Here is a 13399-nt window from a genome sequence, read left to right on the forward strand (position 1 = left end):
GTAGATGATTTAATTTGTATGGATTATTGTATATCTGGATTTGAGATTTTGAAATACTAAATTGTTTGAGAAATACTGAAATTGTTGTGAAAATACTGGAACTGTTTATGAAATGCAGGAATTTGAACTAACGGCTAGTGGCCAGGTATTGTTTGATTAGCCAAGGGCCAAGATTATTATTTGACGGCCAAGGGCCGAGTTTTAATTGATGACTATATACTGGATTGTATTTTTGGCTGGGGGCCAGGTTTTTGCAATAATAAGAAATATATGTGAAATGATGTTTTAAATAATATTTTCTATTATCTAAATTGCATGATATGCTTTAGGAACCTTGGGGACCAATGTAGTGTGAGTACGGTACCATTGTTAGAGATTTGTTATGTGGCCGTGTGCACCCACACCTGTGTTGACAGGTGTAGGGTGGTCTTGTCCGATTTGCCTACGTGAGGAGAATACACCCCTGGGTGAGGGCAATCGGACCAGAAGTTGAAACTGCATGTACCTGCGGAGTATGTTAGCAGAGAGCATAGATGACTACTGTCTGGGTAGATCTCCCAAGACATTAGTCCAGCTTTCGGGCCGCACAACCCGTGCTATGGGGATGTAAATGGTGTGTTTGTCATAGGGAGCGTCTTATATGCATATCTGTTAATTTATGTGAATATGGTTAATTAATAAGATAACTTCAAGGGCTTACTGAGAAAGGTGAGTGTCGTGGTAGCAGTAATGGTACTAGAGCAGAGGGAAGCTACTTGTATGAGCGGATAATTTTCCCTATTCTCGACTAATTGTGTGTGTGAGTGTAAAATAAGAATGTTTTCATAAATGTGTTTATCTGTTTAGTAAATTGGTTATTTTATGTACACTTAATGCATGTTGACCACACACTGACATTAATTTAGTCTTTCCCTTACTGAGTTGTGTCTCACCCCTACTTTACAAACTGTCTTTTCAGGAAATCCTATAGATTGAGTCTAGCAGGCTAGAGGAGGCGAGCTAGTGGAGTGAATTTTATGTAGGTAGTGTGTAGATAGAAATTTTGTTTTTGTTTAGTTTTGTAGCATGTAATTATGTGAAAATAGATATATTTGCGTATAAAGATAATTAAAACTCTAGTAATGTAATTTAAGGATTTTATATTTTATTTCCGCTGCATACGTGTATTTTATATTTGATGAATAAAGTATTAGGTATACTAACGTTACTAAAGTAGCACTCTGGGCCCACGTGACGGGTCGAGATCGTTACAACTATCCTATTAACAATTAAGATTTTAATCTAATATATATAATCTTTGCTTTGTGAAAATCATAAAATAACATCATCCAACAATATAATGATATTACACCCTATTAGAAAATACTCACCTCTATGTATTTTTATCAATTCTTTCTTAATTCCCATATTTATTAATAATTTTTTTTGTCAATTAAAAAAATTAACATGAGGCCATCCACAAGAATAGAAGAATGCTTAGGAGAAACCAAAGTGCAAATTTTGACATAAACAACTTTCATGATCGATGTAAATGAGAAATACATCGTTAAAACCAAGGAAATGATTCAAATGAAAAGCTTAATTGATTGTTAACACATATACGACCGTCACAACATCTTCAACCATCACTCTTCTCAATCAAGCTTAATATTAGAATAACTTCCTTGAATCTACTGGAAAATATGAACCTGCATTTTAGTTCTATCCACGAGCTCAAATATGCAAATATCGCCTTTCTTCAAGTTGTTATCACGCACAAAGGCAGACCACCCTCCACAAAAGAAATGCTTCTTCCCCGCACCAGGAACTGAATTTACTACCCAGGCCTTCCCTACTGAATTCTGCAGGACTATCTTTGTCTTGAATGGAGGCAGGTGCATTCTGAAGGAGAAAGGGATGCTCTGCATGAATGATCATATGCAATTTTCAGTGAGTTATATACATACATAAAATCAAGAAACTAACTACTACTGAAATTTCTCTCCTTTTTTCTTGTACTTTCGGGTAAGCCGATGGAATGAACGAAAAATTAGATTTGAAGTTCGCCTTAAATCATTTGAAAGATCCATCATGATAAGGTAGGAGGGAGATTCTATACTGATCATAGGTGCAAAGGTCCATAAGTCATAAACCAAGGTTCAAAATCAGAAGTACATGATTAAAATTCCAAAACTGCAGCATTAGGAGTTCTGGAAATTCTGTTATATCAAAAAGGATGACATATATATATGACAGGAAATTTTCCACTCCAAAGATGACATAGTATAATTAGCTGGCTCATCAGGCCTAAATCTTTAGTCTACAGTCGATAAAAGAGAATGATAAACGAGAGAGAGAGAGAGAGAGAGAGAGATTAGCTTACTCACCAGAATATAGACTCTCTCTACAGAAGCCTTTTTCAGAGTTCTTTGAAAATAAGGCAATGCAGAGGTAAAAGACTCGGCTGCTTTCCAAAGCTTAGCTCTCTTTCCATTAGTTGGAACATCAGAATCTATCTTCTTTCGGGCACACATCTCTTCTTTAACTTCCATTACTTCTGGGTCCATTTCCACGATAAGCACCTCACTTTCTTCTTTTTTAATCTCTCGTTGGGCCATGTCTTTCCCTTCTTTGAATTCCTTCACTTTTTCTGATTCACAGCAGGCAAGATGTCCTAACTCATTCAAATGCATTACAAAATGTGATTTTAGTGTCCCGTATGGAGAGTGAAGGACAAATTAATGATTTCAAGGTCTTTAGTATTCCTGTGCAAATTAATGATTTCAAGGTCTTAGTATTCCTGTGCATGTTTGCTAACTAATAGACTTTGATTACATATGTATAATTATATGTTTGGCAAGAATAAGCAACAATTCAAATGCATACCACAGTCATCTTCAAAAGGCTTTGGTGGACGTTGGTGGAGGGAAGCAACATGGTTTTTTCTCGGCCTGCCCCTTCGGCTTTTAACATGAGGTAGGGCTGATATTTGATGTTTTCTGGTGATGGATGCATCCAGTACTCTCTCACATCCACTTTTGTCAAAGATTTGTACATCAAAACTCATATTTCCATCATATCTAAAAAGAAGAAACTCATTATCCCCTAAACAATTGTCCTTGAAAAACTGCTGCCAACCATCCTGTATGTATGTGCAGCCTGCAACTTGTGTTAACTTGACATTCCAAATGTTGCCTGAAGGGCCCTTCAAAGTAGCTGTTTCGGAAAATTCTTTAGATATATGTTTCAGGAAGTGTGGTGGAATGCGCTACAAGTTAAAATACAAAGAAAATAAGTTTTTAAAAAAGTATGCACAATAGGTATGAAAAATAGGCAAAGGCATTAGCAGCAATATGACTTTTGATAAAGTGAAAGAACGCACATCTGGAATGACTCCAATTCCAATCTACAATTTCAAGAGTAATCCAACTACATTTTGAGATATCATATGGCTAAAAGTCCAATTTATGTGCCATGACAGCAGTAGTGCATGGGTGGAACAAGGAAGTATATTTTTGGTTCTTCTTAGAAGAACAAGAAAAAGAAAGAACCAGCTTGGATGTCGGTTCATTTGTTGATGCTAAATAGTTTTTCTTGCAAGTACTCTGACCCAAGACAATCTACATAGGGTAGGCCCAACACTCTGAGAAGCTTAACATTGTATCTTCCTGTATTGATCAAACCCAAAATCAACACAATAGTAAAGCAAATAAATGAGTAAAATGAAAAACATCAAAATTTGCAAGATTCAGCTTTTGTCTATTGGCAAGGGCAGAGAGGATTTTCATTACACTAAAAACCTGAAACTCATAATCACTCGAAGGCTCAAATGTTAATGTCGTATACACCCAACTCATGCAAAAGAGAACAAATTGAAAATTAGGATCACTTGAACACTGCTCAAACCTAAACCTAGATACACCCAACCTCACAAAGAAGAGGAGATTGTCCAGACCCTATGAACATAAACAAGTATGTATGACTTGTGAAACTAAATAGACCATCAAGTCAAGTCACATCTATACTGTAGGTGGTGGATCTCCTTCCCCGCAACCCAAAAAGTAAAGAAAGGAAAACAAGAAAGAATTTCAATTTCATTGTATTTTCTCAATATCAAACACTAATAAAAAAAAAAAATTTGTTTCAATATGATTAAAAGATGGAAAGTATCAAAGGTTAATCATGTATAAAATCAAATTTTTGTGCACTGATTTGGTATATTTTTTCATTTTCTATCTCAATTTCCTTTAAACCAAACATAAAAAAGTAGAATCCTATGTATTTTCCTTTTATTTCCCAAATATTTTCCAAGCTCCAAATGGGGTGTAACAGTTCCAGGATTCATCCCAATTGTGTCTGGAAGACTTTGAGAGCAATGATGAAGTGGAACTTGCGGCAGGGACAATAAAGTAAAATTAAATCTAGCTGGAAAAGAACTTGGTTGACCAAGATAAACTTGGGGTCCCTTTTGTGGAATGATCACACCCTATGTTTGGGAGAGGCCTTGGATTTAGACTTGTACCAATTTGGACAAATGTAATAAAAAAAATTTATTGAATTTTGTCTAAATCTACTCAAATCCAAATCTAAGACTGGATTTAAAATTTATTGAATTTTTTCCAAATCTACTCAAATCTAAATCAAAGACTCGAAATCCATGCTCCCAATATTTTCCATATTTTCCTTCTTTCCAACCTCACTCTATTCAGATACTGAAGTGTGAGCACAAAGAAGTTGAAAGTTTAACCTCGTATTTTATCAGTGTTCATAGGAAATGAAATCATCAACTCAATTGAAGCTGGTTAGCACAATTTCTTCAAATGAATTGAACTCAAATATTCCAATTTCTTAGGTTAAGTTTGGTTTGTAAAATGTCTATTCTCAATTTGACAGCTTACCCCCCCAAAAAAAAAACAAAAACAAAAACAAAAACATAAAACTAAACGAAATTATAAAAAAATTTACTAGTCTATAGCACGAAACAAAGTAAGAATATACAATGGTGAAAAATCAGAGAATTATTCATTCTTTACCTATTTCATGCAATGGATATTTATCAAATCAATCTCTAATCATTCCATTCTTAGGAATTGAGAGAACCAAAACTTAGAAATTGAACAAAAACTAATTTACATCGCTTAATTATATTCTCTTCCCTTCCTTTTGTTCACAGTTTCATCAGCAATCATAGAGAGAGCAAGAGGAATCACTTAACCTAATGCATGCACAATGTCAAGAAATCATTGTGGCTGAAATGTTCTACACCCTTATCAATTGATATTTCTCAAGTATATATACAAGTAAAAAAGAATCAAGTTTGTTACATAGTTGGAGAAAATAACGGAGAGATTCCTGCAGTTACAGATCTTGTTATGGTGCTTCACAAGGATTATTTACAGCTGCGTTAATACGCCCCCTCGAGTCCAATGGTGTGTCAAGAACATTGAGACTCAACTGAAAGAGAAAGAATTTTTCAGAGACCAAGGGTTTGGTGAAGATATCCGCAATTTGATCCTTTGAGCTGAGAAAAGATACTGTCAGAGATTTTGCAGCCACTCAGTCACGGACAAAATGGAAATCGATGTCCATGTGTTTCGTGCGAGAGTGGTAAATTGGGTTGGCTGCAAGGTAGGTTGCTCCAATGTTGTCACACCATTAGGTTGGACCATGTGAGAGAGAGATCCAGAGCTCACGCAAAACTGTTTGTAACCAGATTGTCTCAGCTGCAGCTGTGGCAATGGAGTTGTACTCAGCCTCGATGCTCAAACGAGCTACTGTTTTCTGCTTTTTGGAACTCCAAGAAATCAAATGGTTGCCAAGAAAAATGCAGTATCCACCGGTTGATCTTCTGTTATCAGGGCATCCAGCCCAATCAGCATCAGAATAGGTTTGAAGGGTCAGGGAGGTTTTGAAGGGAAACAAGAGACCATAATTGATAGTGCCCTTAAGGTATCTCAGAATTCATTTGACAGCACTCCAATGGGAAACTTTGGGATCATGCATGAATTGAAATACTTTATTTATTGAGAAACTGATGTCTAGCCGAGTGTGTGATGGGTATTGAAGGGCCCCAACAGTACTTCTGAAAAGAGTTGGATCACCAAACGAAGGAGAATCAAAGGAAGACAGTTTTAAGGAAGCTGCCATGGGTGAGGACATGGGTTTGGCGTGCAGCATGTTGCTACAAAGCAGCAAGTCCTTAATGTATTTCCTCTGAGTGAGCAGAATACCATTCCTTAGATAATCTATTTCCAAACCCAGAAAGTAAGACAACAGGCCTAAGTTCTTAATAGGAAATGCTTGGCTTAGGGCAGCAATGAGGGAATCAATTGCAGTGTCATGAGATGAAGTGATGACAATGTCGTCAACATAAACCAGAAGATAGATTTTGATGTCACGATGAGCAAAAATGAATAATGATGGATCAGCTCTGGAGGCAAAGAAACCATACCCACGTAGCCATGAGCTCAGTTGAGCAAACCACGCTCGTGGAGCCTGTTTGAGGCCGTACAGAGCCTTCTCCAATTTGCAAACATAATGTGGATGTCGGGGATCAATGAAACCTTGAGGCTGTTGCATATAAATTGTATCATTCAAATCGCCGTGAAGAAAGGCGTTTTGAACATCTAGTTGGCGCATGGACCACCTCTGAGCAACATCGAGCGATAGAATCAATCGTATCGTGGGCGCTTTGATAACTGGATTGAAGGTGTCATGATAATCAACCCTGTCTCTTTGATGGAACCCCTTTGTGACTAAGAGCGCTTTCCGCCATTGGATCGAGCCATTGGAGTTGTATTTTGTCTGATAAATCCACCTACAACCAAGAATATTACAAGAGGGGCTAGGAGGAACCAGGGTCCAAGTGTGGTTTTTAATGAAAGCATCATACTCTTCATTTATGGCAGAGCGCCATTGGAAGCTTGGAGGCCGCGGTGTAGCTGAGAGGGGTGTCAAGGGAAGTGGTTGCAGTGGTGAAACAGTGGCGAGCAAGATAAGGAACGGTACCATCAGTGAAGATGCGGGGACGAGATGAGTGGGTGTGGGCTCTAGTGATGATGGGAGAACGAGGTGGAACAAGATTGTGATGAGAAGTGCGAGTGGGAGGAATGGGATTAGGGTTAGCTGGGGAAATTGGGGAGGGATTCGAGGGAGAAGGTGCAGGAGTGGGTAAGATAGGTGATGGGTTAGAGGGGGAAAGGGAAGAATGGAGAGAAGTTGAGGAAGATGGGCCTAGGCCCAGAATGTAGGTAGGAATGAGAGGAAGAAGGGCGTCAGATGGTTGAGGAGAGGAGAAAGTGGGTTGGGCCAAGAGGAGTGCATGTGGGAAGGAGGCCTCGTTGAAGAGGACATCCCAAGAGATGTATAGCCTATTTGAGGAGAGGTCCAAACATTTATAGCCTTTGTGTGATGGACTCTAACCCAGAAAAAGACAGGATTTGGATCTGAAATGCATTTTGTGATTATTAAAAGCCTGAAGATTAGGCCAACATTCACATCCAAAAACTTTGAGAAATTTGTGGTCTGGATCTTTATTAAATACCAGGGAACATGGAGATTTATTGTGTAAGGTAGGAGAGGGAAGACAATTTATGAGATAAACGGCAGTGTCAAAGGCGTCGGCCCAATATTTGTAAGGTAATTTTGCATACGCCATTAAGGCAAGTCCGGTTTCAACAATGTGTCTATGTTTGCGCTCGACAAGTCCATTTTGTTGATGGGTGTGGGGGCAAGTTAATTGATGCGTGATGCCAAGTTTTTGGCAAAAGGGAGTGAGTGACTTGAATTCGCCACCACCATCGGTTTGAATAGAAATTAATTTGGAATTAAACAAACATTCAACATAGGGTATGAAAGTGGTGAAAACATGAAAAACATCAGAATTAAGTTTGAGCAAGAAAAACCAAGAGAAGCGAGTATATTGATCAATAAGAGATAAGTAATAACAAAAGCCACATCTGGACAAATATGGGGTCGGGCCCCAAATATCAGCACAAATAAGTTCAAGAGGCTTTGAGGCCTGGGCCTGTTTTGGGAAGACGGGCAGCTGATGACTTTTGGCCAAGGGGCAGTCCAGGCAGACATAGGAGAGGTCTGTGCAACCAGAGATCAAGTGGTGGCGATGGAGGATGCGAGAGACAAGCTGAAGCAAAGAGTGGTCGAAGCAACAATGCCATTGAGCAGTGGAAGTCTTTTCACCGACATGTGTGGAAGGGGAAGATGAGGGCGCCAGCGTTAAGGGAAAGAAATAGAGTCCATTAATGTTGGGACCGGCAAGGAGGAGTTTCCTAGTCAAGGTGTCCTTCACAGAGAAATAGGAGTGAAATACAAAAAAGCAATTGTTATCTGAGCAAAATTTACAAACAGAGACAAGATTTTTAGTGACAAATGGACATGGAGCAAATAATTTAGGGAAGAAGAAGAAGAGTCACCGATGTTCTAGATGGAGAGGGCAGATCCATCACCTACACGAACTTGATCACCATCGGTATAGGTTTGGGAGGAGAGATTGAGGTTGTCAAGATCGCTGGTGATGTGGTGGGTTGCAGCTGAGTCTGGATACCAGGTGGTGTCAGGGTAATTAGAAGATGGTTGGAAAGTGTTTGTGAAATTTTCTGAAAATGATGGGGGAGCCTCATATTGGCAGGAATGATTGAAGTGGTGCCGGCATTGTAGTGCAACATGGCCTGACTTACCACACACCTTACAGGCCGAGTGAGCGTTTGGGGATGAAGGGGAGGTATATGAGGGTGAGTTGGGATAGCTGCCACTACGACCTCCTCTGCAGTAGGAGGTGGAGCATCCTATGAAATATCCATTTCGGCCAGATTTTCCTCCTCTATTGTAGGAGTAGCCCCGACCACATTGGTCAGGACCACCAGCTATTGTGACATTCACCAAAGGATCAATGGGAAACATGTGCCTGGTTGAGTGAGCTAGCCTGCTCTCATGAACAAGCAGAAGCTGAAATAGCTCTTGGGAGGAGACGGGAGTGGATCTTGTGGTGATGGAGGTCACGAAGGACTCATATGAGGAACCGAGGCTAGTGAGCAAGTAGGTGACAAGATCCTGGTCAGGAAGAGGACTTCCAGTTGAGGCCAAGACATCTGCTAATGCTCGTACCTTTGATAAGTAATCTGTGATGGAGAGCTCACCTCGAGGAGGGTTAGCTAATTGAAAACGGACCTAGAATTGTTGGGCTTGGGATTTAGAGGTAAACAGGGAGTCGAGAGAGCTCCAAAGTTCATGGGACGTTGAGGAAGAGAGAACATGACGCAGAATGGATTCTGAAATGGAAGAAAATAAAATGCTCAGTACAAGCTGGTCTGTCTTCATCCAAGCAGAGTACTTGGGATTAGTAGTGGTTTGGTCAGGGATGAATTGAGGAGGAGCAGTGAGGGTGCCATCGACATATTGATACAAGTCTTGCCACGGAGATAAGCACTGATCTGAACTTTCCAGAGGGGAAAGTTGTCGGTGACGAGCTTGCAGGTTACGACGTGAGAGGAGGGTGCAGGGGAAGAGATACTTGCAGCAGAGGCGTCGGCCATCTGAGTCGGAGGTCTGGATTGGGCTCTGATACCATGTCAGGAAATCATTGTGGCTGAAATGTTCTACACCCTTATCATTGATATTTCTCAAGTATATATACAAGTAAAAAAGAATCAAGTTTGTAACATAGTTGGAGAGAAGAACGGAGAGATTCCTGCAGTTACAGATCTTGTCATGGTGCTTCACAAGGATTATTTACAGCTATGCTAATACACAATGATGAATGAGGAAAATCCAATCAAGTATGCATGCATTATAAGTAAATATCAGAAATCCCAGAAGTGAAATGAAACCCATTTGAATACTTTCCCAAACCCTGCAAAAAGAAGGGAAAAAAAATTTCCAAAAGAACCCAAGTTTCAGATCTATCAGCAACATTCAATACCCAAACATAATCATGTGGCGAGGGAAACAAATGATCGTGTGGGTTCGTAATCAGAGAAAGATTGAAATTACCAACTGATGAGTGGTGAGCCCTTGATAGATAATCTTGAAGAACGCCGGCCTCCTGTCTGGAACCATGCCGCTGCTAATATTATTCACCATTCTTCAAAATAGTGGAGAAGAAGAAGAAGAAAAAGAAGAAGGTCTGCGATCAGAAAGAAGGGGAACGCCAGAGAAGGGGAGGGGGGCGGAGGAGATATATAGAGTGAAGGAGAAAAGCTAAATTGGTGGTCCAAGAAACAAACAAATCTGAAGAAATCTTTTGTCTTTCTAGTTCATGATTGCTGCATATGATCCATTTCTTCTTCAGACAGAGATGGGGATTCAGAGCTTGTTGTGGTGCATTTCAGTGTAAGGCGACAATTATTTCAAAAGCTTTGGACTCCTTACAAAAAGAAAAAAAGGCTCACTTCTGTATTTAGACTTGAGACGAGTAAAAAGTGTGATCATCACACACATGCTTGCTCGTGTATAAACGTTTTGAGTTTTTTATCTAGAAAACTTTAGATTATTTGAGTGTAACATGTCAATTATTCCAAAAGCTTTTAACTCATTAAAAAAATGTTCATTTTTTTGCACTTGAGCTTGAGCAAGTCTGATTACACATACTTGCGAGTGCACACACTCAAGGTTTTATTGTTATTCTTTTCGCAACGTCTCAGAAAAAGGTTTGGTCTAGAAAAAAGTTCAGAATGACGAGGAATAATAGATATTGAATTTTGAAATGGAGCCACTACTAAACTATTATTTATCTTGGTACGGTTAGAACAACTAGTCTTAATCTGCTTTATCAAAATCGAGATTAGGAGTTCGATAATTTCAGGGAATCCAGCTAGATAGGCAGACCAAGCTCCGCGTTAGTAGAAGCAGTTTATACCACCCTAGTATGAGGGTAAATTACTGAGATAGGGTTAGATGGTTCTTGAATTATGATCCTAGATTTATCTTTTTGGTTCTTTGGGATGTAAATATATATATACTTGAAAGATTAGTAGTACTCTAGCATTGTAACTATTGGATGATATGTATGTAATTTATATTTCCCGCTGCTTTGGTATCAAATGTTGTATTTTAGGTATATCCCTGGTACCATGGGTCCAGGTTGATTATGTTTTATTCAGCTGAACAGGATATCATGATTATCATATTAAATGTTATTATGAAAAAAAAAATTATTATAGTAAAATAGGCAAGTCGTTACAGTTTGGTATCAGAGTTTAGGTTGTTAGGTTATGTAGACTCTAGAGTATAGCGAAAACAATACCAGAGTATAGGAAAAGGATTTGAAATTTTGTCTTGTAGTTTAGAGGCAGGACTTCCGTGGTGGTTTCTGTGTTTTTCTTGGGGTGACGATTTCAGGAAAGTCATAGTAAACTATTGTTGTGTTGTGTTTTTACAGTGTAGGACTGAATCTTAAAATAAAATAAGTATATTAAGATAAGGGGTGATATGAGATTTTAATTAGATGTATAAATTATAAGAATAGGGTCCCTGAGCCTTGTTATTTGTCTTTTCAAGATTGTCCCTGGAGGAGGTAGTATTCGAGTGGTAGTGAGGGTGCAGGGCTCTCGAGTGCAAGCGAGACTGATTCTAATGCGGTATTACGCAGTGTGACTCAGCAGGTTATGACTGATATCGCTAAAAGCTCCAGAAAGCAAGGAGACCCATCTACAAGCCATGGGTGCACGATAGAGAAATTTACCAAGATAAATCCTCCAACATTTTTAGGAGGGATTGATCCTACAACGGCCAAGAATTGGATGCAAGAGATCGAGAAAGTTTTGGTGGTATTGCAGTGTACGGAGGAGCAAAGGGTCCTCTTCGCCACCTATAAACTGACAAGGGAGGCTAAGAGGTGGTGGACTGCTGTGAGAATTTTGGAGCAGTAGAGGACAACGTCGATAGTTATGACATGGGACTGATTTAAAGAATTATTCATTGACAAATATTTCCCAGCCACTGTCAGGGAAGTTAAAGTGGAAGAGTTCCTAAATTTGAAGCAAGGACAACAGTCGGTCCAGCAGTACGTTGCGAGGTTTATAGAGGTATCCCTCTTCTCCCTGTATTTTTTTCCTAATGAAGTAAAGAAGGCGAGACAGTTTGAAAGAGGATTGAGGCATGGAATATACAAGCAGGTAATAGTATTGAAGATACAAGACTATGCTAAGTTAGTCGATAGAGCAACATTGGCTGAGACTAGTGAGCGAATGGATGCAGAGGAGTAGGGATAGAAGAAGAGATCTACGCCTTCAGGCTTTTAGCAGGGATATAGGTGGGGTCAATGGAGGAGAGGAAACTATGGTAGAGGACAAAGGCAGGATACTGGAGGTTGTGAGTTTCAAGTGGTGCAGAATTTTCCTATCTGTCAGGCTTGTGGAAAGGGACATTTAGGAGAGTGTCGAGTGGGGAGAGCGTCTATTATCATTACGGTAGACAGGGACATCTGGTGCGAGATTGCCCTACACCACCTAGTACCGCTCCTGCTCCCACACCATACTAGGGAGGCTATTAGGCGCCCCGTGGAGGCCAGCAGATGAATGTAGCTCCAGCGAGGGTCTATGCTTTGACGCTTGGAGATGCTGAGATAGCCGGCGATGTGGTGACAAGTATGATTAACATGCTTTCATTTAGAGTTATTGTATTGTTTGCTTCAAAAGCCACACACTCGTTTGTGTCTATGGGGTGTATTAGATTATGTGGGGCAGAAACACAGTTGTTAGACACTGAACTATTAGTAACTACACCGATAGGGTCAATAGTGACGTGTAGTAGAGTGCTTCGAGGCTATCCAATTGGTATTCAGGGGAAAGTCTTGCCAATTGACTTGATAGTATTGGACATGTATGGGTTCGATGTAATTTTTGGTATGGACTTGTTGACATCTAATTACGCCAATATAAATTGTCATTTGAAAGAAGTAATATTAAGACCTCTGAGAAGACCAGAATTCAAGTTCATAGGCTCGCGTGTGCAATCCCTGCCTTAGTTAGTATCTGCCATACAGGCGAGGAGATTACTCTTGGATGGTTTCTAGGGGTTTATGGCCTTTGTAAAGGAAGTGTTAGAAAATGATTTGAAGCTTGTTAATATGTCAGTGGTGAAGAAGTTTTCAGATGTTTTTCTAGATGAACTACCTAGTTTGCCTCCTAATCGCAAGGTAGATTTCCCTATTGATCCACTTCCCGGTACGGTACCAATCTCTAAAGCTCCTTACAAAATGGCTACAATAGAGTTGGGAGAGCTAAAATATCAGTTGCAAGATTTTCTGGATAAGGGTTTTATTCGACTTAGTGTATCACCATAGGGAGCTCCAATGTTATTTGTAAAAAAGAACAACGGGTCTATGAGGATGTGTATAGATTACAGGGAAATTAATAAGGTAACAATTGAGAACAGGTATCCTCTACCCCGTATAGACGATCTA

At 39.6% G+C, this 13399-nt stretch overlaps 1 protein-coding gene across 2 annotated transcripts; it reads right to left on the reverse strand.

The window, feature by feature from the left end:
- Window positions 1–1476: 1476 nt before the first annotated feature.
- Window positions 1477–10438, reverse strand: LOC131154801 (B3 domain-containing protein Os01g0723500-like). 2 transcript variants are annotated; one of them, XM_058107557.1, is made up of 4 exons: window positions 9988–10438; window positions 2866–3247; window positions 2367–2653; window positions 1477–1901 (listed from the first exon to the last, which is right to left on the reverse strand). In XM_058107557.1, the coding sequence occupies exons 1-4, from the start codon at window positions 10075–10077 to the stop codon at window positions 1671–1673; spliced, it is 990 nt and encodes a 329-aa protein (XP_057963540.1). In that variant the 5' UTR covers window positions 10078–10438; the 3' UTR covers window positions 1477–1670. The 2 variants fall into 2 exon arrangements, with proteins under 2 accessions (XP_057963540.1, XP_057963541.1); XM_058107558.1 differs by having other exon boundaries at window positions 2367–2629; window positions 9988–10419.
- Window positions 10439–13399: the final 2961 nt, after the last annotated feature.

Source organism: Malania oleifera, chromosome 5, assembly GCF_029873635.1.
Source record: "Malania oleifera isolate guangnan ecotype guangnan chromosome 5, ASM2987363v1, whole genome shotgun sequence".
NCBI lineage: Eukaryota > Viridiplantae > Streptophyta > Magnoliopsida > Santalales > Ximeniaceae > Malania > Malania oleifera.